A 27,396-nucleotide genomic window follows, 5' to 3' on the forward strand; every position below is an offset into this window, starting at 1 on the left:
AAATTGATTAGAGATTTTCTCCAAAAGTTGAGGTACTGTTCGAGATTCACGAGATAATTTATTTTCATGGTGTTGACGAATCGAACTGGGTATTATTCGTTTTTATTTTTTATATCAAATGCTAACTATAAAAATTCGGAGTTTTAAGCGGTTTACAAAATGATCTTAAATACAGGACAAAAAGCCATATTCCATTATAGTGATATCAAATTTTTTTTTTTTTATAATTTTTAGTTTTATCAATTGTCAGTTTCTCTCAGTCAAAAATATCAGGTTCAGTTTATGGTTTCTTTTTTTTTGAGTGAAAGTTGTGGTTTCTCTTGGCTAGCACAGATGCACCACAAACTCAAACAACCGGACACGTGGCACACGACTGTTCATTGGTTTCTCTGTGCCTCTCAAGCGTTCTCGTTTTGTAATTTCTGTGCGAGTAGTAATCTGACCTCTCGAGCAGTGGCGAGGCTAGGATTTGGACTAGAAGTAGGCAAAAATTGGACTCGGGTTCGAATAAATTAACAGATTCAGTTCGGATTAAAGACACGATTCAAAAAAATAGCAAGAAATATACTAACTAGTAGACTAAGTCTTTAACTCAATAAAAAATTTCCTGACAAAACCGAAAACAATATACCAGTAAGTAATCCTAACTTAATGCCATTAATGCCATGTTCATGTCCTCCAGCCATTGAATACACTAATTTGTGTCCACTCAGAAATTGTGGGGTTTTACTAATAAATTGTTTTGTAAAATTTAGAACCATCTACTGAGATAATGAAATAGCAGGCAATTGTTATGTGTGAAATTTATTTTTGAAAGGGCTACAAATATTTTAGGGACTTTATCAGAAAGAAATTAGCATACAAACAATTTAGAAGTTTTGATGCTTGTTTGACTGATCTACTAAGTGAAATTAGCTTACAACAAGAATCACCGAATGTTACACAGCTTTAAGGTTGCTGGAAAATCGATCATAGCAATGCGAATCTCCTGCTGACAGCCCTGATTACCCAATACCTATTCCCAATAAACCAATAAATTAAGAAACTAACTAGACAGTGAGGAAGAACACTAGGGGTGGAGTCGCGGAGGAGAAGGCAGAGGCGTGGTCAGAGCCGGGAGACAAGACACATTTGTTAGGTTAGGCGGATGAAGGCGAAAGCCCAGGAGAGAGCGGAGCGTTTCTACTTTCTAGCGGAGAGCGTAGCGTAGGCGGAGGGCGAGGGCTAGCTGTTCTTTCCTTTGCGGGCACAGGCGGAGGGCTTTTCCTCTTCTTTTTCTTCGCGCAGGGCTAGCGGAGAGAGTTTTTCTTTTGTTTTTTTTTCTTTGCTCTGGGTTATTGAGGCCGTTTGGGCCTGGGGTAGCCAGTTCAGTGAAAAAATCCGGTCCAAAAAAAAAAAAAAAAAAATCAGAGGTAGACAAGTGGCTACCCTGTTGCACATTAGACTCGCCACTGCTCTCGAGTCTTTGAGACAAGTTAAGCTCGGCTAAAAAAATCAGAGAATACTAATCCATGGCGATTGAGGTGAGAATGTACTCCTTTTCAATTGAAACAAACGGTGCTCCTATTGACAATTTATTTAATTAGCTAATTGAATTTGAATGTGTTCTGATTGGTGATTTGTTTAATAGGCTTGGGTAATGGAGGAGAACGAAGAAGATCAGAGGCTTCCTCACAAGAAAAACCCTAACCAGCCTGTGCCCCTAAGCAAGCTTCAAGGTATCAATTTTGTAGTATTATTCATAGAAACCTTCATACTAGTGCAACTGTATTCGACTTCAATTAGGTTAGGTGCCATCCAATAGTTTGAGCCCATTTTTTTAGGGGTATAGTTAACTAATTTCATTTCCTTTTTTTTTGAGTAAAAAAAGAAGGAAAAGAAATGAGAGAAATTGATGGGTTTGAGCTTCTTTCTTTGAGGGAAATTAATAAGAATCGGGGTTCATTTTCGTAATTGATTGTCCCAGTTAATTCATGTCAGCATTAAATTAGGTATTTCACATACTACATCCATTTTTTCCCTTGCAAAATTATTGACTGCTGGCTGTAACTAAGAAATAGTTTCAGAGAAGCTTTCATTAAAAGTCAATGCTTTACATTGAGAACAACTTTATCAGAATTAGGTATCAACATATTGCTCTAATACGAGTTTGATCAAAATTTGCAGAGATTGGGGTCTTATATTGGCATTTGAATCCAGAAAACCATGAAAACAATGAGGAGTTAAAGAAAATCAGAGAAAGTAGAGGTTACAGTTACATGGTCTGTCCAATTTCATCTTTGCCTATTCAATAAATACAGACATCCAATTTGCATTAAATTTTAACATAACTGCTATGCAGGATTACCTGGATTTGTGCCCTGAAAAAGTTGAGAATTATGAACAAAAGATAAAGAACTTTTATACAGAGCACATCCATACCGATGAGGAGATCCGTTACTGCTTAGAGGGTAGTGGGTATTTTGATGTGCGCGACAAGGATGATAAATGGATTCGGATCTGGATCAAAGCGGGTGATATGATTGTTCTACCTGCCGGCATCTATCACCGCTTTACACTTGACACTTCGAACTATGTCAAGGTACTGAAAATCCAAGACAATTTCTCATTTGTTTTCTTACTTTTTTGAGAGCTTTTACGAAAATGGTTGAACCCTTTCAATCCCAAACTCCAAAAAGAATAATAAAAAAGAAAAACGATCAGATCTCAACAGGTTGAAGCAGTACATGGTGATTTAACTATTAAACTGAGATGCTTCAAAACAAAATTCATAATCTATGATTTTAAGTTTGGATGTTTGGGAAAGGAATAAATGTCATTCACTTCATAAACTTAATAAACACGTCTCCCCCCCCCCCCGCTTCACATGCACACACACAACCAAGAGAAATATGGATAATTCAGGAGCTTCAGGAGTTCTGTAGATTTATTTAGGTATAAACCACAGCAAAAACTGATTGTAGAATCCTTGGACTGTTAAATTTGTAAAAGTCCTCCTGAATTCTGAAATGTGAAATTCATGCAGCTAATGAGACTGTTTGTTGGAGAGCCAATTTGGATTGCATACAACCGACCTCAGGAGGATCATCCTGCTAGGCAAGGCTACATTAAGAGCTTTGTAGAGAATTCCGGAATTGCCCTTGAAGCCCATTGAGTGTGACTGTGTGAGTGCTCTATACTTGAATATTCGCAATACGTATGTCAGGATATAAAGGTCTATCAACAATGAATCAGTATAAAGCCAGAACTTTGAATGCTCCCTCTATGTTGTCATTAGTCTGTAACTAATTAATAAGTGCACAATCAATTATTTTTGTATTATGACTTCTCAGACTCATACAATCATCACTTTATTAAATAACTTGTGAATCAATGGATTATATATACACATTTTTTTTTTTTTGTAACATATTGACATAGTCTTACGTACTGTACGAGGGCATACCAGAATCAAATTTAACGTCGATCCATGGTCCTAAGGATAAATGTATCTACAGTTTCAATTAAACAATCGCAGCTATAGAATTCTTTTATAATCCTTTTTGTCTCCGACAGATCATCAATTAAATGGGTGAAATTGTGCCTTATACCATTGCAGCAATACACTTATCCTGTCCTTTGCCCCTGAATGTACATAATCTTTACAACAACAACAACAACTAAGCCTTTAGTCCCAAACAAATTGAAGTAGGGTAGAAATGAAACCCAACCGGAGTCATGAAAGTTTCATTTTTATAAAAAGACTGTATTTTACGTTGGCTCGCCACGCACATAATCTTTGAACTGAAAAATTGCGCTTCCTATGAACTTCCCGTGTCATCTCCCTCTAATTCTTCACAAGCTCTTACCCCAGGTCAGGTCCCAACAAATATAGACCATTTGATACTCTGAGGCTGTGATACTATCTGGGAGACGTAAATAAGGTGTGTGGCAGCAAAGAAGCCGTGGGGAAGTTATTGATTCGACCATAATATTCCCCTGCCAATAAATTAATTCAAGGAATCTGATGAAATCATGGGGGCTGAGCCTTACCACAGATGGTGGTGACCAAAATTGTTATGTCAATTAATGGGGGCAAAAGTGTAGGCTTTTAGCCAAGTTGCGTCCGATTTGGAAAGAAAGTTACAATGAAAATAATACCTACCCAATACCAGCATCCCTGGTACAGTGCATAAATTTGTTTCAATATCCTTAGGACCATGGATATCCTCAACGCCAGCAATTCTCTAGGTAGTTTGACCATGCATACTTCCCATACGAGAGGATTTGTTGTTTTTGGGGATTATCTCCTATAATGGAGAAGAAAGGAGAAGCACTTCTGCTACAAGGTTTCAGAGTTGTGTGTTGGATCATCATGTTCTTCTTCTTGTTTGTGCTAATTGGAGAGAAAGGTGTGGCCATGATAGAGCGTGAAGGCTACATTTTAGATTTTTAGTCATATGTTGAGTTGTTTGCTGTCTTGCACCGTATCGTCTGCATTAACTCAAAAGAACATTTTTCGAGTTAACGCATAGCGGCCCGTCTGATTTAAAACGGAGTCAATCCGACCACAGCCTATAATGTAGGGGGCGTTTTAATATCAGTGTAGATCTAGTTTGCATGGATCTTAAAGCGGATCGGACAGTCCAGATGCATTAACTCAAAAGATTCTTTTTTGAGTTAATGCAGAGGATACGAATTCGTTATAGTTTCGATATCCTTTTCTGATACTAGTAGCTCACAAATTTCGGGAGTATGCATCTTGGAGTCTAAGCAGTACATATTTGATGGCCATGAATGGAGTCTTCTGCAATGATTTAATAGTATGCTCCTCTTAAATTGATAGATTGACATGCATGATTCTCCTCCTCTTTGATTGTTGCTTATAACATGTTTAGTTGAAATACTCGCCCAAATGCCTTCTATGCAGGTCATTTATACTTTTTAATTTTTATATACCCTTTATATCATGTTATTCTTGTAAACTTATTTCTGATATGTCTACTAAAGAATTTATTTCCTTAAAACTAATGTCATAGTATTTTTTTTTCTTCTAATTTCTTCGTTAAATTTGATTTCCTTATTTTTATCATTAATTTTATATCCAACAAGTTAAAAGTAATGTGTACTTGCGTGTTATTTGTATTCTGCTGTCAAGTCAGCTAAATTTATGTAAAAAACAATATAATTAAATAAGCTAAACTGGAGAGGAGAGGAGACACGACTGCAACGTAATCACAACCTTCTATTCCAACAAAATTAATAATAAGATTCAAATAAATGGTATTTTTAAACGTGTTACAATGTTGTAAAAATATCAAGAGAACATACGATAATCGTATCTTCGGCATTCTCTAATGATTTATTGACAAGGATAGCATATTATGTAGTGTGTTAAAATAAAACTGAGGTCCAGTGTAGTTGGTATGATATGCAAATCCAGTAGGCATTGGATCTTATAAACACAGAGAGGAAGCGAATAGTGATCAGTATATATATAGCCTGCTTAAAACCACAGCCCAAATGTTTTCTAGGCCACACAACATAAATAAGCCATAAGCTTGGAGTTTCCCTTGGAACCATTGAGTCATCCTTGATCAGATCAATGACAGACTGACAGTAGCCAAGAAGGGGAGGTAGTACAATTAACTAGGAAAAAGTTCTAGGATTGTTGTACTCAAAGGTTGAGAGTTCGATTTCCTTCATGACTTCGCAGCGAAAGTTAGACTGACAGTAGCCGAGAAAGAGGAGGTAGCACAATTGACTAAAAAAAAGTCCTAGAATTAGTTGTATCTAAAGGTCGAAAGTTTGATTACTCCTCACGACTTCGCAGCGAAAGTTTTCCACAAAAAAAAAAAAAAAGACAGACTGACAGTAGCCAGTAGGGCTAATCTGAAGCCGGTATTCACAGGTCAACTTTTAGATATTAAATACCTTTTGTACAGCAAAGTGCGCCTTATTCCATGGAATGCTCTTTCTAGACAAGGCATGAATAGGTATTAATAAATTGACATCTTAAAAATCTGATCATAGAATATTCGCACCCATGATGTGATACATAACATAGGTTTTGAATTAGTGGGAGAAAGATCAGACCTGTTCCAAGATAAATATATATAAGAAGTTCGTTTGATTAAATAAATTATCCGAAATGCACAATAAAAGATTCCTGTTTGGAAAATATCGAAGAGAAAGTTGCTGGTTGTAATTGCAACTAAATTAATTAGTAGGTACAGCTGTTAAATTTCTGAACTTGCATATTCAGTTGAACCTGTAAGCTCCTAGAAAAATATTAGCTTCTTTTACGAGATTACTGAAAGGATGCATTTACACGATGCAGAAAAAAATGATTTGGTACTTAGGCAAGTGTTAACCCATTAGCTTACCAGAATGTAACAGAACAATCAGAGCATTAATTGTTTAGCTTTTACTTATGAAACTCAAGTTACACAAATATTCTAAGTAAACAAATCAAACTGCTCTTTTAAGCTGAAGTGTACTAACAAATATAACCCCTTCTCAAAACAGTAAACATCCTTTTTTTTAAATAATATCAAAGAATAACCCATTTCTGATAATCATCTCCTAACAAAGAAAGAAAACTTCTCAATCATGATGAAGAGCTACTGTTTTTCGAATCCATTTCCTGTGACTCCAGTTGCACCAACTTCTGCTTCTCTTCATCCTCCTGTTCACTTTTCTCCTCAACCTTTGGTGCCTTTGGTTTAGTAGTTGATTGCTGGTACAAAATACCACCTGACATGCAAACCAACAAGCCGACTGTACCAATAAATGATGCATGTTTATCCCAAATCACCAAATTAATTACCACTGTCAGCAACTTGTTTACTATCCCCAGCACTGTAAACCCAGTTGCGGAAATTGCACGCCTACATGAGAAACCGAAAAAGGAAATCGACAGCCCAAACAAACAGGAGAGTGCCACAGGAAGGATCACATCAGAAGACATCCAATTTGTAACCTTAGAGCTGTCGACCTTCATCTGATCCAGCTCTCCCATTAAAAACATCTCCAATGGGAAGAGCAAAAATGCCTCTAGATTATTGTACAACACAAGTCCCCATGTATTCAGTCCAATAGTCATGACAACATGTTTGATATACACAAAATCAATCGACATGCTGGCCAGGTATGCAACAGCCCAGCTGTAGGCAGTCACACTAAATTGGTAATCAGTAATCACATAAATAACACTCCCACCAAGAATAGTAGTGAGAGAAAGCCAGGTCTTCAACGAAGGCCACGGCTGGTGCAGATATAGGGTTTCACCAATAGCAACAAAAATTGGCACAGCAGATCGGAACACTATGAAAGTATCCACATTTGCATGTAAGAGGAGCTCACTGTTTGTGAAAATGGAAATGTAGAACATGACCGCAGCAGGGAGAAACTTCCACATAGTGCGGAGGTTTAGCGAGTCGTGCTCAATTATTCTCAATTGGCCGCATAGTAGCACACCTGCTACACTAGTTAGGTATTGTAGAGCAGTTAAAGCGCCAGGATAGGGGAATTTCATAACAGCCCATTTGTTGATGATTGATAGGAGAGAGGCAGAGAGGCAGTAGCCAGCTGCAACACCATACACTGATGCTTGATGGAGAAGTGTGTTTAGGGTTTGTTGCCATCTGGATTCGGGCTGTGGGTTGAGTTCCGTCTCATCAGTGGAAGAAGACATCTGAAGAAAAAAATGTTCAGAGACAAGTTCAAAAAGTTGAGCAAACAAGATAATAAGAAGAAAGGTACCTTGGAACGAGCAAATCGAGGATTTGCCATGCGAGTGGAGATAGTAAAAAACAAATACAGAAAGCAGAAGGAAACAGCACAGGATTAGTAATGAATAATGGGCTTCTCTATGGGAGAGGAATAAGAGAGATCCCTTCTTGATTGAAGGTAATAAAGTATGTGAGACTAGTTCAAATAAGGGTGCAAAGTGGCATAATTGGAACACATGTTTTGAAGTCAACGAGGTAGGAACATGTCACAACCACTCCTCTTTAATATATATATATATATTTATTATGAGATAAATACAATAAGATGATTAAGACTGATGAATAATTAACCAAGTCAAAGAAAGACTAGGTCTGATATTTTCATTAATGGTTATCGAACTAGAATCCAATGTCTCATTAGTGAAGACAAATTCTCTTCTAACCTACTTCAATTTCTGCTGGCAGAAATACCATCTTTTTCAATATTCAGCCAAATACCAGAAATTGTCTGACCCAATTGCATTTACTAATATTATTGTCAGAACTGTGTTTTTTTTCCCCAAAACAAAGTGTTAAGTTTTTTCATCAAATGATAACTAGAGGTGATTTTAAATAATGAATGAAAATTAGTAGCAGTTTATAAATATGAAATGAGCATTTCATTATAGGTTTTGTCGAACTGAGAAAAACAACTTTTATTGCAGGTAGCTCTGTCTCTCTCTCCCCCTTCTCAGCAAAAATTGACAGCGATGTGCTTGCAACTTTCTCTCTCTTTCTATTATCTCTATTAAATTCCAATTAATAATTGATCCACAACTTATTTAAATATCAAGCTCTTCTAATGTGCAATAAAAGTACAAAGTCAGAATAATGAAGTACCAGATACATCCAATTATAAAAGATATTACTAATTAAGCTGTAATTATGCACTTTGAAGATGCACCATTACACGGGATAATTGGATGTATCTGGTATAAACTAGTACAACATTTAATATCTTAAGTACATATTGAAAGCTTGGTTTCCCCACAATAATGGCTAACGTGGGTGCAAATTAGTTGGCAACAAACAATAATTGACCAACTATCTAAATAGCAATTGCAAATTTAGAACCCATTCAAACATCTAATGCTTTGATTGAGGCCAATATAATACTAAGATAGTTCCATAAACTATACATTTGTTCAAGTGGGGAACCAATAATTGGGAAACAAATAAAACAAAAAAGATACTATCAATTGAAAATAACAGGTCACCAGAACTCCAACTAACAAACTAGAACCAAAATCGAATATTTCTTGGTGCTTACCAGTAAAAATCCAGTACTGCATACAAAGCAGGTAGGGCTTTTTCTCTGTAAAGAAGCCGCTGTGAAGAAGCACTGAAGCAGGGCAAGGGAGCGAACAAGCGAACGAGAGAGAGAAATAGAGAGTCTGAAACTAAATCAATTAATTTCTCGATTGGTTCAATTTTACACTTTTGACTCTAATTAAAAATCAAAAGTCCTAATTGTCCGGTTTTCCCGAGGAAATCCGCTATCGGTATCGGATCATCTCAAAATAGCGGGTCTATTCGTTTCGGATCGGGTATATTTCAAGGTTGTATTCGAATAGATTGATAGATCCATTGAAACAGCAAACAGTGAAACAGATATACTTCTCTGCAAACGGGGCAGGAGTACAATTGCTTTTGGTAAGGATTTGAAGGGCGGTCTTTACTGGCAAAATTGGGGCGGCTGTCAGGGAAGTATGGTGGAACTTTTACCAAGAGGCCCTTCAGCTTTGAATTTTTTCACATATTCGAAGGAATGAGTAGCAGCGGGTAGGGCTGGCAAAAAAGCTCGTGGCTCGTGGCCCGCTTGGTATTCGCCCGTGACTCGATCGGTAACAACTCGTTCGTTAGTGGATCGAGTTAAAATTAGCTCGCTCGCCACATACTCGAGCCAGAATTAATGAGTTTGAGTTTGGCCTGGCTCAGCACAAGCCAACTCGATCATTAACGAGCTATTTAATATACGATGTTTAATAGTTTAATCTGATTCGTTCACTTCAGATTGAAGATATTATGGTCTATAGATGTTATAGCCAGTGTTATGGTAATTGCACTTTGAACTGTGCTTAAGTTGATTGGTAATTTTGTATGGAATATGTATGAATTAATTATAAGTAACTAAGTTAATTTGTATGAATGTGTTTGATTTAATATGCATGAATTTATTCTGTGAATATTTTTTGTATGAATTTAGGATTTTGATATTTTGTATGTATGACTTTAGCTGTAAACTTAATTTATAGTAGTTGATTTGCTTAATTGCAGTTGAATTAAGAGTATTCCTCGTCAATTAGTCATATAAATATTATTTTGTTTTAGCCATAATTGATAAGATGTATTATGAAAATTTAAGATATAGCGGGAAAAAAAATATACAAATTTATAAATCTACTAAGCTGGTAACGAGCTAGCTCAGCTCGCTCGGACAAACTATGAATCAGTCTTGAGCAACAATTTCAGCTTAGAACCTAAAATTCAAACTCGTTTACTCAGCTTGATCTATAAACAAGCTGATTACGAATGAGGTCTAACTCGCTGTTTAACCTAGCAGCGGGGCTGTTTTATTTTTATCTTCTAAGTTTGGCTTTTAGAATCATTGATGCTTAGAAAGCACTTTTATTTTTCCTAGCTTTTTTAATTCTATGATATTGTAATAGTTTTAAAGTTTCTAATATAATTCACCTACGGGTTGAATTGGAAAAAAGAAAAAAGAAAAAAGAAAAAAGAAAAAAGAAAAAAGAAAAAAGAAAAAAGAAAAAAGAAAAAAGAAGATATACTTCTCTGCAAATCAGCCGCATGTCTGATCTTGGATAGGGAACTGGAGTTACGCCGTTACGGCATGGATTATGGATATCGGATCGAATACAATTATCGAGGTTAATTTGTAAAACTTAATTGAGTGTTTTTTTTTCTTGAAATCCGATCTGCGCCGTTGACTGACTCGTAAAATTACTAGAAAAATGAATCCGGCATCTTCGCCGGGAGCTGATCTCGAGACGGTTACGGTAACAGTCAAAACGTGCTGATATTTACACAATCTTTTTTGGTATTGACTCAACATTATAAAATTTTGATCTTCAATTAATTAGCTTGATTCTATTTCAACAATTAATACACAATATTAATTTTGTTAAATTTTAATTTAATAAAGTAAATAAATCTCTTGTATGTTTGCTACTTGTAGTTTGCTCCAGATCATGTGCCTGATACTGATCCAAAAAAATTTAGTTTTTATTTATTGGCTATAGTATAGAGAAAAAAATCTACTACAGATACAAAAAAAATGCATCAGAATTAATATGATTCAAAAATAACATGCTGCAAAAATAACAAAAATAACATGATGCAAAAATGAAAAAAAAAATATAATAACAAAAATAAATGCATTATAATTAATATGGTTCATAAATAACAAAAATAAATGCTTCCTGACTATGTTTTGGCCTCTGTTCTGGCTACTTGTTTTGACTCTGGCGGAACTACAACCTTTTATGTACATTGGTTTCGACCTCTGTTTTGTCCAGGAACAGTCTGTTTCGTCTTTGGCCCAACTATAGCATTTTCTGCATTATCCAGGAACATCCAGGAACATAACTTGTTTTGACAGGAACTGACACTATTTTGGTCAGGAATGGTGGTAAAAATTCAAAACTCTCAAATAACAAACTAAATAATCTCCAAAAAAATAATTCTCATGTAGATGTATCACTCGTAAGGTAGGCGGGTTTCAACAGTTCAAAATAATACACATTTTTGGACCCAATTTGCCACCGCTCTCTTCCCCTTGTCTCTTCACCTCCAAGAAAATCTCCAAATCTACATACTCCAAAGCTTCATTAATTTATTCTTTTAAGTTACGCATGTTTGAACTGCTGTATTTATTGTCTCATCAAGCGTTGATATGACAGGTCTCTGAGGTACCCTGCTTTAGGAAGATGAAAAAGAAAGAAATATTTTTTCCTCTGTTGCGTATCCTCTTATAACCTTCCTAAAGCGAGTTACTATATGAAGTGAGCTCCGTAAGGACCCACCTATCTGTAACTACTAACAAGAGTCCTAGAACAAAGACTTTGGGAAATATTAATGTTCAGCGGATTCTCCAGTAAAAAGGCTCATGACATTTATTGACAGAGTATTTTTTACTTTATGCAGCGCACTGGCAATATAGTAAAAATGAGTGGCCAGATGACTTAGTAGTTTCTATCGGCTGGTCTTTATACCGGCCTCGCATCAATTTTGAGGATAAATGGAGAGAATGTAGGGTGGCTTTATTAGGCTGGTCTTTCTACCGACCTCGTCGAAATTCTGAATACCGGGGCCCTATATCCGGGGGCCCGCAATCAGAGGTTCAGTGAAGGGGTGCAAATAGAACCTTCGATCAACAGGAAAATGCAACCAATAGAGCTTCCCTATATTATGCTCATATGACATGGCTGACGGCGGAGGAGAGGATTCGGCAACCAGGTGGTCAGTGAGCAAGGCAAAGCCAAAGAGATCAGCGACCTACAGAGAGCATGTATGAACCAAGTCCACCCACTTTGCATAAGGTGAAACAAAATACCACAGTCATCACTCTGCCATAAGCTCAGATGGGCAGTTTCCTCAGGTACGACTACCATGCGGGGCTGGGATTCTCTATAGCTCTGAGGCTGAGGCCTGACTTCTGTGCAACCATCAATAAACCAAAACTTGCCCCTTTCCATCCCAACATAAACGCCAAACCTTTTTGCTGCCACGTGCCTACACTGCATTTGCCCCTTTGAATAAAAGAACCTTCCTATCAATCATGAAAGAAATCAAATCTGCCACTACCGTTGTAAAACAGCCTCAAAGGGGGAAAAAAACAAAATTTCATTGCACCTTTTAACCCTAATCTTACCAGGAAAATTCCATCCACCTCCTCAATTTTAGGACCCCGCCCTTCTTCCTTTACATCAAAGTCCAGAACCATCCAACTCTCTCACCTACACTCTACCTCAAAACCTCTATTCCTCCCTCAACCTTACCGTCCATCACCACCCTTCATCTCACTCATGGCAACCTTTGATCAATCTAATGAGGAACTCATTAGAAGGTTTGTAGATCTGCAAGCAAATGAGTCAAGCAAAACTGATGTAGCTATTATCCCGGACTCAGCTGTTGCCTATCGCAACTGGGGTATGTGTCTTAAGGCAAAAGTGTGTACTGATAGCATGGTTTTTGATTCACAGTTTGAGAAGACTATGCGCAGAGCATGGCGGGTCCAGCCATCCACTATCTTTACTCATAGAGAAAAGGGTGCATATCTAATAGAGTTCATTTCCAAAGTTGAACGGGACCGGGTCCTCGAAGAAGGGCCCTGGATATATCAGCAAGACCTGTTTGCTGTGTCGCCTTGTGAATCCCAAATGCACTTACCTTTGCCAATTGAGACAGCGGAAGTGTGGGTTCAGTTTCACCGAGTGGACAAGATTCACTCAAGGAAGAAGGTTTGCTACTGTTGGCAAAGAAGGTAGGAGAGCCGCTGTCTCTCTCGATCTGTGCCTCACTAAACGGCAAGAGATTTTTCAAAGTCAGGATTTTGTCATCAATAATGGAGCCTCTGAAGGATAAGGTCAGGATGCGACACCTTACCGCCGGCGAGATCACTGCATACTTGGTATATGAGAAAATTGGTCGTCTGTGCCAATTCTGTGGCAAGTTGGGCCACACCATGAATCTTGCGCAGATCGTACCCGTCTAGCCAGGCTTAAAATCAGGCCTGAGAATGTCAACAGGCAAGCCGCACGATGGTGATACTTCATCTGGTGCTCATCCTGTCAATGTCAAGAAAGTGACAAAATCATGTAACCTACTGACAGTGAAGAAGAAGAAGAAGAAGAAGAAGAAGAAGAAGGAAACAACTCCTTTTAGGGCTGCTGAGAAAAGGTCGGAGGCATACCGCAGAGTGCCTCCTGATTTCAACTTTAAGCCGCCTCGTTCGTGTCACCACCTCATTCAAGAGGATCACACTTTTGATCACTGGAGGGTCCTCGTCGTTTGCATGTTACTTAATCTGACCTCCGGAAAGCAGGTATATACATAAAGAATTTATATGCTCCCTGGAGGGTCAAACTAATAATGTTATAAATTGATAAATAGGTAAAGAAAGTAGTAGAAGACTTCTTTGTTCTATGTCCCGATGCTGAGACTACAACAAAAGTTGACGCACAGCAAATTGAAAATGTGATTTGCACTCTGGGATTGCACAAGAAGCGTGCTAAAATGATTAAACGCCTCTGAGAAGAGTATTTAAGGCCTGATTGGACTTACGTCACTTCTCTCCATGGCATTGGAAAGTAAGCTACCTCATCATGTATATTTATTCTACAATTAATGTCAAAACAAAACACGTCTCACAAGAGTATTTCATACCAAAGCTATGTGCTTCGTGAATCAAATGAACAAATGACTTTGTGAACCATTTTATTTTTGCTTTTCAGGTATGCAGCTGATGCACATGCCATATTCTGCACTGGAAATGGGGCAGATGTGAGACCCCAAAATCACATGTTGGTTCATTATTGGAACACTATTTATGACAATGACACTGGGCCTGATGCTCCAGTGTAAGCAAATGGGCTGATTATTATATTTAAGGTTTTTTTTGTGGTTTGGTTTGGTTTTGTGTAAGTATGGGTTCTAAGGGTTTTACACAAAGTTTAGGTTGTGTTGTGAATTTTGTGATACAGTTGAAGAAATCATCAAGATGTTATATGCTAATCTTTAAACTTTTGAAATGAAGAAGTTTAAACAAAATTATCTCCTTATTTACTTTAAACAGAGATCTGAAGCTACTTTATTTAACATGATATGCTACAATATTGTATTTCTAGATTTTATGGTACCTAGGATATGAATGATCATTGTTAAGATTTTGCAATTAGTGACATTGCAAAGTAAATTTCCTCCATACAAGTTTCAATGGTAGTACCATATTCTTATTTCTAATTTCAATTTCAATGGTAGTTACCATATTTTTAATTTCAATGGTCAGCAATCAATTGACATTGCAGAGTAAACCCTACTATATCCATCCAGTTAGTGTAAAAGCTTCTCCTCTAGATTTTTGGTGGCAGCATTTATTTAAACGATCGTGCTGCGAATCAAAATTAGGTCGAGAAAGCGTGTCACATGCTCAAGCTCAATACATTCTCCTAAATGATCCACTACAACTAGCATCGTGTAGTTTTCGTGTTAGTAATCTACAACCATCACATTTTGTTGCTTTTCATGCTGTCCGCACAACAACCAACAGGCTATATATATAGTTATAATGTTACAATTAGGAGGGTTCCAATGCCTCATTTTTTTCATACTACATCATACCTCGTATTTTATATTTTCATTTTCAAAGTACAAATTGTCGATCTGAACTGTTCAACAAAATATTTATACTAAAATATGCATGGAGATGAAATTTTATATTTTTTGGAATTTTTTTGCTATTTTTTAAGATAGGTACAAATTGTCGATCTGAACTGTTCAACAAAATATTTATACTAAAATATGCATGGAGATGAAATTTTATATTTTTTGGAATTTTTTTGCTATTTTTTAAGATAGGTACAAATTCTATAGTATCTATATATAAAAATAGCAAAAAAAATTCATCTCCATGCATATTTTAGTATAAATATTTTGTTAAACGGTTCGGATCGACAATTTGTACTTTGAAAACGAAAATATAAAATACGAGGTATGATATGGTATGAAAAAAATAAGGCATTGGAACCCTCCTCCTAATTGTAACATTATAACTATATATATAGCCTGTTGGTTGTTGTGCAGACAGCATGAAAAGCAACAAAATGTGATGGTCGTAGATTACTAACACGAAAACTATACGATGCTAGTTGTAGTGGATCATTTAGGAGAATGAATTGAGCTTGAGCATGTGACACGCTTTCTCGACCTAATTTTGATTCGCAGCACGATCGTTTAAATAAATGCTACCACCAAAAATCTAGAGGAGAAGCTTTTAAATATTTTTTGTAGGTATTACACTAAATGGATGGATACAGTAGGGTTTACTCTGCAATGTCAATTGATTGCTGACCATTGAAATTAGAAATATGGTAACTACCATTGAAATTGAAATTAGAAATAAGAATATGGTAACTACCATTGAAACTTGTATGGAGGAAATTTACTCTGCAATGTCACTAATTGCAAAATCTTAACAATGATCATTCATATCCTAGGTACCATAAAATCTAGAAATACAATATTGTAGCATATCATGTTAAATAAAGTAACTTCAGATCTCTGTTTAAAGTAAATAAGGAGATAATTTTTTTAAAACTTATTCATTTCAAAAGTTTAAAGATTAGCATATGAACATCTTGATGATTTCTTCAACTGTATCACAAAATTCACAACACAACCTAAACTTCGTGTAAAACCATTGGAACCCATACTTACACAAAACAAAACCAAACCACAAAAAAAACCTTAAATATAATAATCAGCCCATTTGCTTACAGCGGAGCATCAGGCCCAGTGTCATTGCCATAAATAGTGTTCCAATAATGAACCAACATGTGATCTTAGGGTCTCACATCTGCCCCTTTCCAGTGCAGAATATGGCATATGCATCAGCTGCATACCTGAAAAGCAAAAATAAAATGGTTCACAAAGTCATTTGTTCATTTGATTCACGAAGCACATAGCTTTGGTATGAAATACTCTTGTGAGAGGTGTTTTGTTTTGACATTAATTGTAGAATAAATATACATGATGAGGTATCTTACTTTCCAATGCCATGGAGAGAAGTGACGTGAGTCCAATCAGGCCTTAAATACTCCTCTGAGAGGCGTTTAATCATTTTAGCACGCTTCTTGTGCAATCCCAGATTGCAAATCACATTTTCAATTTGCTGTACGTCAACTTTTGTTGTAGTCTCAGCATCGGGACATAGAACAAAGAAGTCTTTTACTACTTTCTTTACCTATTTATCAATTTATAACATTATTAGTTTGACCCTCCAGGGAGCATATGAATTCTTTATGTATATACCTGCATACAAACGACGAGGACCCTCCAGTGATCAAAAGTGTGATCCTCTTGAATGAGGTGGTGACACGAACAAGGCGGCTTAAAGTTGAAATTAGGAGGCACTCTGCGGTACGCCTCCGACCTTTTCTCAGCAGCCTTAAAAGGAGTTGGTTCCTTCACTGTCAGTAGGTTGCATGATTTTGTCACTTTCTTTACATTGACAGCATGAGCACCAGATGAAGTATCACCATCGTGCGGCTTGCGTGGCTTGTTAGGTTTCTTAACGGCAGCAGTTATGGGTGGGGGTGGAGCAGCCATGTCTTCCTTTTGGCAGATGATGGATAGGGGAAATAAACTGTGATAAAGAAATCTTTATTCTAATTAAAATTATAACTATTACATTAACATTTACTTTTAAGTGATATGTAGATTTCTCTTAAATACTTCCCAATACAAGAGATCATCTTTGCTTTTTAGATATTTCCCAATACAAGCATCTCTTGCAACGTCCCCTTCATGATGTCCGTCGTTATCCTCTTTTTGATTAAATAAACAGTCTTCAACGTATATGTCACACCCCGAATCCCGGGTATAACAGCCTGCCGCGTATATTTATTAAGACATATATATATACGCAAGGCAGTGGATCTTTTATATGCATTACCAATAACACATTTACATAATAACCACATCCCTTTATTCCTTACAAGATTTATCTGACAGAATACGGCAAACTATAATTTAGAATTGTCTCCCGCATCCTGTCAGTTTCAACCACCCAAATCCCCAATTTCATGTGGTTATGTTGTCAGATGCAATCCAGAACCATCTCTCTGTATTCGTGTAATAAACCTGAAAATGACCCAAAAGGGAGGGGGTGAGAATAAATTCTCAGTGCGAAATTTGCCACAATTAGATTATTAGACTTGCAATCAGACTCCATGTTCAAAAATGAAATCCATACAAAATCGCATTAGCAGTTCTATAACAATATATATATAAATGAATGCATGTACTCGACAACAATAATCGAATGAAAAACAACTTAAGGAATTTCCAAGATGAAGTTCAAACAAACACATTTTTGGCCTGACTCATTTTATTATGGCTGGTAGCATCTACAGATGTTCCACCGAGCTGGACCCTTTATCTGACCCTCATCTGTAGGGTTACAGACACCTACAGATGTTCCATCGAGCTGGTCCCTTTGTCTGACACCCATCTGTAAATGCTTTGGCTTAACTATTTACTAAAGTCTGGTTCGAAGTCATAAAATGAAAATTCACATGAAATAAATCAGAATGTCGTCATAGTCAATTGACCATCCAAATGCATTACCACGTAGGGTAATGCCCCCGAGCCACATACGTCACACATAGGTCACCCATAATCACAATCAACATATATATACAGTCACCCACCCCTCGTCCCAACCGGTACTGGGAAACCTCGAGGGCCGTTCACCTAAGGCCATTAGGATCCTGGGATCAAAGTCAGCTAGCAGACTTTCCAAATTCATTCACATATCATCTCAAAGTTAGCTGATACAGCTCAACCTTGCCATTTCATTCACATATCATTTCACAATCATCAATTTGTGATGACCTTTATCCATAGTCAATTCATAAGAGAACAATCAAAATGACAACCATACAAATATGCAAATCAACCATATCACAACAATTCGGTCTTAACTAGATTGAGTTATGTAAACAATTCACACAATTACGATTATGCAACTAACAAATATGCAACAATCAAACAAACAACATGACAATTCCAAGTATGCAATAATCAATCACACAACATGACAATCGAAAAAGATAATTTAATTTCTGAAAATGAAACATCAAACAAGTCCAAGAACCCCGCACCTGATTACGACGAGCGTACCGCTTAGTTATGGATCAGACGTCTCGAAATGTCCCACAAAGTCTTGCTCGGTCGAGCCTACACCTATATTAAATGTACCCTTGGTTTAACCTTTGTTCGGGTGCTTGCTTGAGTTGTATTAATCTCTTTATACTTTCCTTAACGAAATTCATATATTTTGGTGTCAACCCTTTCTTCATTGGTCTTAATTACTTAACATCTCTTATCAATTCTCATATTCACGTTTGGGTCCTCTAGACCATACACAATTCCAATTTGGTAACAATTCCTTTACCGTCTCACTATTTTGGTTCTCGTAACAATTCAATTTGCCAATTAATTAAACCCTAATTTGGTCGAAAATTGAATTAATCGCTCTATGTCAAGGTTGAGAGAGAGGTTTACCAATTACAAGTCTATTTGGTCGGATTAGCCTAACCGATCAACAATATTTCCAAATTTCGGATTTGGTACCAAAAACCCTAGAAATGGGAATCCAAAATCGAGGTGAAATCGGGAAAAGAATCGACACATAAATAACCAAGGAGGCTCAAGGAGCTAGTCTACAAGTAATTCAAACACAAATCTCGAGTTTAAAACGAAAAACCCTAACAATGGTGAAATTCGGATTTTGAGGGAGAAGAGGAGAGAAGGGAATACCAAATGGGAGAGCTAGATGAGATCCACGTCCAATTTCTCGTTCCTACCTTCGATTTCTCGAACTTTTGTGAAATAATGGAGCTCTCTCTCTCTTTTCTCTTTGGGGCGGAACACACACCAGGCAGGGAGAAGGGACGGAGTGAGAGAGAAAGAGACACAAAATTTTGCTAAATAGACCCTCACATTGTCGCATAAAACGTTATAACGTTTTGGTAAATCGTTATAACGATTCAGCTGGTGAAAAACGTAGGAAATAGTGTATAAAACGCATAATTTAGTGTATAAAACGTTATAACGTTTTCTGAAAATGTTATGACGTTTTAATTGAATCCAGCCTTCATAAAATTGCCATTTTTATCAAGTTTTACAATGAAAAACGTTACATAACGTTTTACGATTTTTTTTTTTTTGCAGATGTAACAGTATACATCAAAAGCTGTCTTAATGAGATACTATATATGCCTAGCTGTTGATTGTCGTTCAAGTATCGTGACAATGGTGACATCAAATTAAATAATTTTTTGCACCGTGATAGGTGCACGTGAAAGGTTTGGTTATTTCTCTACAGTTTGATTCTTTTTAAGATTTGGACGCATTATTTTGAGAGAAAATGTAACGTCCCCCGGGCTACAGTCCCCCGAAAATCCCCGCGTATAAAAACCGTCACTTTTTAGCTTAGTTCCAACGCGTTTTTTAGGCCACGCGCTTTCAACTGCCATAACCGGTCGCCATTTTTCCTATTTAAGCCCTTCCTCTTTTTTTTACAGCTTTTCCTTTTTTTTGAAAATTGAATTATTTTTTGAAACTTTTTTCCTTTTCTGATCTGATTTGTATGTTAATAGGATAATATGTGTATGTTCACAGAAGGTGGTCCCCAGTTTAACTGCCAATTGTACTTTGTTCGTTGACTACGCGTTTTCAACAGCTTTCACGAGTTTTCATCTGGGACCACGCGGTTTCATCTGCAGAACATCCATTGAACTTGTTTATAATATTGTTTTCATAGTATTACCGGATCTAATGAACTTGTTTATAGAATTAGTGTAAAAAGTCCGGGAATTTTCGGGGGACTGAGGGCCATGGACTATTAGCTGCTTCCTTATTTTAATATACGTATGTGTTTGTTTCAAAATTCGTGCAAATTTATCACATACGGATTTAAAATTATATCGAACGGTAGAAAAATCTATTAAACTCAAATTTTGAGTTTGATGTCGTCGGGTGCAAATTTCTCCATTTGAAAATAAGTGACATATATGATATTTGAAAAACTAGTATCATTGAATTGTTCGTGCCTGGAGTCTGGACTTGATTTATTTGACAAATTCAAATTTTGCAAGGTAGATAAGTGCATTTTGTCAATTTTATATTATTTTTCTACTCCATATATTTCACAGCATGTTGCCTTATGTTATCAAATATATATTAATAAACCCTTCAGCCATCTTTAGAGTTATTTCGACATAACTATGCAACATTTTCCACGATCTCAGTTTGTCACTTTATACAATTTTTTGGTTTAATAATTCAAAAGTCAGCAAAACTTTTCCTGGGGCAACACCTTGGTAAAATAAATTAAATTTTAATAGATTTCCAGCTGTTATCACGCTACTCTTAGAGGTCCTCTTTTCTTGGATCCGTATCCTCCCAGGTACCTGATTCAACACAATTGAAATGGACGGTTCAGATTTGCTCTCAGTCTGTTCTTTCTTGGATGGCCCCAGGAGGGGTATTATTTATGCTTTGAGATTCGTGCCAAGTTAAAAAGAACAATTTTTTACCGTCCATTCAATTGTACTCAGTCCGGTAACCTGAGAGGATGTGAATTCCTTCTTATACCGTAATAAAAAAAACCATTTCTTCCATCTACATGCAAAAAAGATAGAAAAGTATTACAGTTGAATGAATGAAGTACCTCATCAGAAAAAACCCAGGAATTATGCTCTCAACTTAAAAAAAAAAATTATTGGACAAATTGTTTTTATTGGGTTTATTTTTATTTTTATCATTTGAAAGCTTGACCAATTTGATTTTAATCAATGTTAATTTGTAGGAGTTTAATGTGGGCTTATTACATATTTCAGTAAGCCAATTCGGACTAGTAGTATGCATGGTTAATTCTACCAGACGTCAGAACTAATATTTAGAATTCCAATAATTAAAGAGGTATGATCAAATTAAAACACATTGATCCGAAATTTTTATTTATACCATATTTAAAAAATAAATAAATCAAAACAACTCAAATTATGGGGATTTCAAAAAATACCAGAGCTTCCAAGCCAATCTGCGGCCCATTCTTGGGGGAGCGCAGATTGGTTTGGAGGCCCTCAAAAATCTAAATATATTTAAAAGTACAGTGCATTTTTGTGTTTTTTGGAGGCCACCAAACCAATCTGTGGTCTTCTAAAAATGAAGCCGCAGATTTATTTGGCGGTCTTGGTATTTTTCGAAATCCCTCCAAAACATATTTTTTTTAATAGTTTTTTGGGTTTTTTTTTTTTGAATATGTTATAGATAAAAATTTCGGCACATTGATAGAACAGTGGCATCATAATGGCAGAATTCAGATCTTCTCCGGTGCCATAATAGAAAATCTTTTACAATTAGTTAATCTGAACCGTTATTTTTAACTTGGCACAAATCTCAAAGCCCAATAATACTATTCCCTATGTTAGTCCGAATCTCAAAGGATCTGGGAGTTAATTTCAAGTCAAACCGTAAAATGAGAAGAATCTTTTACAGTAACTGAGAATACTTTTCCATAATGGCAAGAGATGCAAATCCGTTGCCCGTTGGTTGATTAGTTGCCTTCCAACTACCACAAGGGAATCTCAAACCCACACGTTTCTTCCAAATATGCAATTGGATGATATTTTTTTTTAAAAATGTTTTGTTGACATTTCTGTGTAAGAAGAAGTGCTTTAGATCGTTACTCATGAGTTATGACTCACATAATTATTCCACCAACCTTTTTTTTTTAATAGAATCTGGTAGCTTTTCCCTACGCTTAAATTTATTCTAGACAAACAAAATACTGGAATGAAAAAGGAAACGAAGGAAATACCAGAAGAAAACAGTTACCCTGGTGATATTTTAATTTTTAATAAAGAAAGGTGAATATTACAATATTTTTTTCTTATATAAAACCATGTACTTAAAAAAAATAGCTCGCTTAAGAATTTTTAGGAGATAATATATACAAATGACATATATATAATTGTATAAAGTTAAGGTAAGCCTAATATTGTTAAAAAAAATTCATCAATTGAAAATTATTAAATATATTTCAAACGATGAATTTAAAATGTTAATCACGATTTGCTTTAAGAGAAATGTTTATTTGTCAGTTCATTATGACATTTCAAGATTCTTTTTTTTCTAGAAGGTGAATGTTGAACAATAATTTTTTTTTTTTGTGTACACTTACGAACAATTCTTAAATTCTTAATCTTATAGAAAAATAATCTGAAAAAAAATAAAGTAAATAATAGGCTTGTGAAGTGAATGCAATTAAAATTATTGGGCTTGAACTTTGATTACATTTTAAAGAGGAAATTTATGGGCCTTACAGAATTGATGTCATACTCTTATGGACAACCAACACAGACTTACAGCGGCTCAACAAAGAGCCTCAATTAGTCAATACAAAGGAACATCATTGTTAGGAGATAGGAATAGGTCCGATGGGCATTGGACCTATATTTAGGTTCAATTAGCTCCAACATCGTACGATTAGCATAGAGATTTGTGTGCACCGAAATTGATACAGATATGCACATATTTTAATACAGAGCACACGAATCTTGATACAATCGGATGATCACTATACCCATCGAACCAAAATAGGTCCGATGGGCATTGCACCTACTCTGAACACCATTGTTAGACAATGAATACAAAAAACATACATGAACTTTTTTTATATATAGAAAGATAAAAATTGATTAGTTAACAAAGAGGTAAGCGGAAATCTTATATGGAGACTACCCATAATAGTCCAATAAAGAAAAGGGCCTCCCTCATGAATTGGGTTTACAAGGAATATCATTGCAAGTAATATGGGCCTAAAATTCCCATTCAAAAGTTGCAACACTGTGTTATTGCTTTACCCCTCTTGTTAAACTATCTTTGACGTAATTTGATGTCAATAACTGTATCAGTAATGGGGCCGGCAAAAAAGCTCATAGCTCGTGGATCGATCGGGTCTTGCTTCTAATTCGATCGTTAATAGTTTGTTCGTACTGGCTCAAGCTGCTAACGGGTCAGCTCATCACTAGCTTGGTTCAGAATTAATGAGTTTGAGCTGGACCTAACTCGCTACGAGCTAACGAACAAGCTCGGTCTAGGTACCAATTTGTGAAATTTATGCTATCTAACTTGATTCATGTATGAATTTGTGTGAATTTATGTCATCATGTGAAACTTAACTATGCATGAATTTGTGTAAATTTATGTGAATTTGTATGTTTAAATGTGTAAAATTTATGCTAAATTAATTGTTATGTTATGGCGGATGCAGGATTTTCGTCAGGAGGGCAAAAAAATATCGAATCGAGTTTAGACCAATTAACTAATTGAATACTCGATAAAAATCAATGTTTTAACTTATACTTTTCAATACTCTGGCTTGTAATTTGTAATACTCTAACTTATAATTCTAATTATCAATCATAATTAAAAAAAATATTTTAATTTTAACATTAAATTTAATCCGAATTACAAATAATAAATTCAGATGGGGCAAAATTTTTTTTAAGGGGCATAGCTAAGTCAGTCATGACCGATAGATCTTCATTAAAACTCAAAATGCAGTGTTCACCCCTAATATGATGTAAAATGAATTTATATCATTATGTCATATATGATGGCTTCGATTAATGCAACAAACTCCTACTAAAAAACTAACATATCTCAATTCTCAATAAAAGTACTAGTACTACGTTCAATATATAATGCAAGATCTCAAATCAAAATAACCAACTAATACTTATACGAGGAGGGTTCAAATGCCTCCATGTTTTTGTGCCTCCATCTCTTTTCATCATTTTCAAAATTCAAACAGTCGATCCGAACCGCTCAACCTAACCTTCATACTAAAATATGTTTGGAGACCAAATTTTATATTTTTAGAAATTTTTTTACTATTTTTTTAGATAGGTACAAAAATACTGTTTTTAGATGGTTCAGATTTACTGATTTTGTACCTATCTAAAAAAATAGTAAAAAAATTCCTAAAAATATAAAATTTGGTCTCCAAACATATTTTAGTATGGAGGTTAGGTTGAGCGGTTCGGATCGACTGTTTGAAATATGAAAATGATGGAGAGAGATGGAGGCATGATGGAGGCACAAAAACATGGAGGCATTTGAACTCCCCTCTACTTATATATAGCTCAAAACTACAATAAATTAGAAACATAAACAATAATTGGTCAAGTACATCAAGAAATTGTTAAATCAAGTTTTTTTTAACATCGTTGTGCTAGGTGTCAAAAATCCACTAAAACCGTAATCACAACTTGATTATAATAATTTTTTAAATATTGCATAATGCTTATATTGAAACCGAGATTGTTTTGTGTAAAATATTGTATAATGAGGATTTTTAAAAATAATTAATGATAATCACTAATATAAAAAACATTCTAAATTTTATAATGTTACCCACGTGTTGTTGTTTATATATATTTACTTGTGCCATGACTCTTATTATTGTCCAGTGGAGTTAGTGCTCGGTACTATAGTAAATTTTTTAGCACTCTTCAATTTACATCTTATCCTTATCCATAAATATAATTCCGTTAAACAGACCGATCTAAATTAAAGTTTAACTGACATGAATAATAAGTATGGAAAAAGAGCAGGGATCTAATTACACCGCTTTTTGGTGATACCGAATTACACCTTATATTTTTAAAGTTTTCAAAGTCCAAACAGTCGATCCAAATCATTTATTATAATGGATATATTAAAATGTGCTTGCAGATTGAATTTTACATTTTTTTTTGAATTTTTTTACTATCTATTTATTATTTTACAAAATCATTCTTTTTAGACCATTAAATTTTTGTACACATCTTAATAAATAGTAAAAAAAATACAAAAAGGTGTAAAATATTTGATTTGCAAGTACATTTTAATATATCCACCACATTGAATGGTTTGGATCGACTGTTTGGACTTTAAAAATGTAGGGCATAATCCAGTGTCACCAAAAAAGGTGTAAGTGGATCCCTCATGGGCTGTACAAAATTGCTAAAACTTGTAACTCGCTCATAACTGTTTCACTAACTACTCACCGTAATTCGCTCATTTACAGCTCGAGTCAGTTCTAACTCGAGTTGGCTGGATTCGTTTAATAAATGAGCTGAGTTTGAGCATATCCCAACTCGCTCATTAACAACTCGAGTTACACAAAATTCGTCACAATAAATCTTATGCACTTCTAAATGACTTCTAAGCTGCTGTTTGAATTTTTTGTTTTGTTAGTTGTCTTGTTAATTATTTTTGAATTGTTTGTGGTTAGATAACTTTTTTTAAATCATTTGAATTGTTTGTATTTAAATAAACTTTTATTAGTATATAACTATAACTAAGAAAATTGACTGATTAAACGAGTTGTGAGTCAACTTAAGTTGGCTTTATAACTCGTTATTGACATCTCAATTAACTCGCTCATTTACTAAATGAGCTGAGCACGAGTTGAAAGTGACTCGCTCAAACTTCATTTATAGCCCTATCCCTTCTTAACATATTTTAATATAATAATATGTGTATCCAATTAATCCCGTACCGCATCAATTAACTATTTATTGACATCCTACTCGACATGATATATAATGACATACTGTACCGTCAGGTGGGACCGTGGAAGCCATATCCAATCCCTTTAACTAATATGCCGCACGTGTCAGCGGTTCGCATTATTTGGGGGTCCACTTGTTAAAAGGTTCAAAAGTTCAGTCTGGTCCTGGACCTCAAGTCCTGAACCTCTTGACCTCTCGTAAGCTATTTAAATGCAGCGGTCTTTCAAATTTCTTCATGCATCAACGCATATGCTACTAGAGCTAAACCATCAACAGGATATAGCAATCTTTGATTACGATGTGATTTGATCTTTTTTGGTAACTTATTCCACACGCTTACTCCTTCCATTGGCCTATCTGTCAATTTCACATTGTATATTTCACAATTACCCTTCTTAGATGGCACACAGAGTGCTCAGAAATTGACGAGTACAGAGCTGAGCACTAACTCGAATGGACAATAATAAGTGGTATAAAAGGGACATGTTAACTATAAAATCTAGGGGCGGAATTAGAATTTGAGTATAGGAAGAGCTAAATGTTTTTTTTTTAATAAAAAATAAATTTATAAATACAAAATAACATAAGATAATAAGATTTTTCAAGTACTATTTGATTTTATAAAAATATACAATAGATAACTAACACCAATAAAGTGTCATGTTTATCAAAATCAAACTAAAAACATAATATTCATATATTTTTCTTTAATTTTGAAATATGAATTTCTTAAAAAAACAAATTTGATAATAATCTCATTTGAGTTATAATTAATAATAATTTAACAATTTGCAAATAAACATATATCTCAATCTAAAAAAACGAACTGATATTAAAAGGTGACAATGTAAATTTAGCACTGTTGCAACCGAGAGATGAATTTTGCTCAATGAAAATCTTTTTTATTTTTTTTATTTGGACACTTCTTTTTTCAGTTTTGCTGCTTAATTAGCTGCCTGTTAGTTCAACGGCGGAGAACGAAAATGAAGATTCTTTTTTTTTTTCTATTTCGCAGGACACTCACAGTCACACAATTACACTTTTTTTTTTATTTGTTTTCTTTGTATGTTTGTCTTTCCAAGTTGGAAAGTAACGTTTTTTTATTTCACTTAGTACGACTCGAAAATCAAGGCACACAATTGGAAATGGAGAAGTGAAGCATCCGTGATTTTGACTTCAAAAACTTTCCTTTCAGCCCCCTCTAAGTTGGAAATTTTTTATTCATAGTAATTATAAAAAAGAGATGTACGAAACATATAGAGTACTCTGTTTTCAAC

General features: G+C 35.3%; 3 protein-coding genes across 4 annotated transcripts; 2 read left to right on the forward strand and 1 right to left on the reverse strand.

The window, feature by feature from the left end:
* The first annotated feature begins 409 nt into the window (after window positions 1–409).
* Window positions 410–3,388, forward strand: LOC144559396 (acireductone dioxygenase 1-like). Its single transcript, XM_078308414.1, has 6 exons — window positions 410–443; window positions 1,455–1,523; window positions 1,631–1,718; window positions 2,167–2,261; window positions 2,342–2,581; window positions 3,026–3,388. Exons 2-6 carry the CDS (start codon window positions 1,512–1,514, stop codon window positions 3,152–3,154), a joined length of 564 nt encoding a protein of 187 aa, XP_078164540.1. The 5' UTR covers window positions 410–443; window positions 1,455–1,511; the 3' UTR covers window positions 3,155–3,388.
* Window positions 3,389–6,387: 2,999 nt separating this feature from the next.
* GONST3 (golgi nucleotide sugar transporter 3) lies at window positions 6,388–9,210 on the reverse strand. Of its 2 annotated transcripts, none has more exons than XM_078308141.1 (2): window positions 9,022–9,210; window positions 6,388–7,675 (listed from the first exon to the last, which is right to left on the reverse strand). In XM_078308141.1, exon 2 carries the CDS (start codon window positions 7,673–7,675, stop codon window positions 6,590–6,592), a length of 1,086 nt encoding a protein of 361 aa, XP_078164267.1. In that variant the 5' UTR covers window positions 9,022–9,210; the 3' UTR covers window positions 6,388–6,589. The 2 variants fall into 2 exon arrangements, with proteins under 2 accessions (XP_078164267.1, XP_078164266.1); XM_078308140.1 differs by lacking the exon at window positions 9,022–9,210 and adding an exon at window positions 7,744–7,965.
* Window positions 9,211–13,509: 4,299 nt separating this feature from the next.
* LOC144559945 (methyl-CpG-binding domain protein 4-like protein) lies at window positions 13,510–14,464 on the forward strand. Its single transcript, XM_078309111.1, is given in 4 exon segments — window positions 13,510–13,575; window positions 13,627–13,815; window positions 13,884–14,080; window positions 14,225–14,464. Coding segments are annotated over 4 exon segments (582 nt in total). The 3' UTR covers window positions 14,355–14,464.
* Window positions 14,465–27,396: the final 12,932 nt, after the last annotated feature.

This window comes from Carex rostrata, chromosome 9, assembly GCF_964058835.1.
Source record: "Carex rostrata chromosome 9, lpCarRost1.2, whole genome shotgun sequence".
NCBI lineage: Eukaryota > Viridiplantae > Streptophyta > Magnoliopsida > Poales > Cyperaceae > Carex > Carex rostrata.

Excerpts from the sequence above, each read along its gene's own strand:
- GONST3 (XM_078308140.1), bottom strand. The coding sequence starts at position 7,773 with ATGGCAAATCCTCGATTTGCTCGTTCCAAG. Across the intron at positions 7,676-7,743 it reads CTCGATTTGCTCGTTCCAAG|ATGTCTTCTTCCACTGATGA; the intron begins GTACCTTTCTTC and ends TTTTTTCTTCAG.
- LOC144559396 (XM_078308414.1), top strand. Across the intron at positions 1,719-2,166 it reads GCCCCTAAGCAAGCTTCAAG|AGATTGGGGTCTTATATTGG; the intron begins GTATCAATTTTG and ends CAAAATTTGCAG. Across the intron at positions 2,262-2,341 it reads GTAGAGGTTACAGTTACATG|GATTACCTGGATTTGTGCCC; the intron begins GTCTGTCCAATT and ends ACTGCTATGCAG.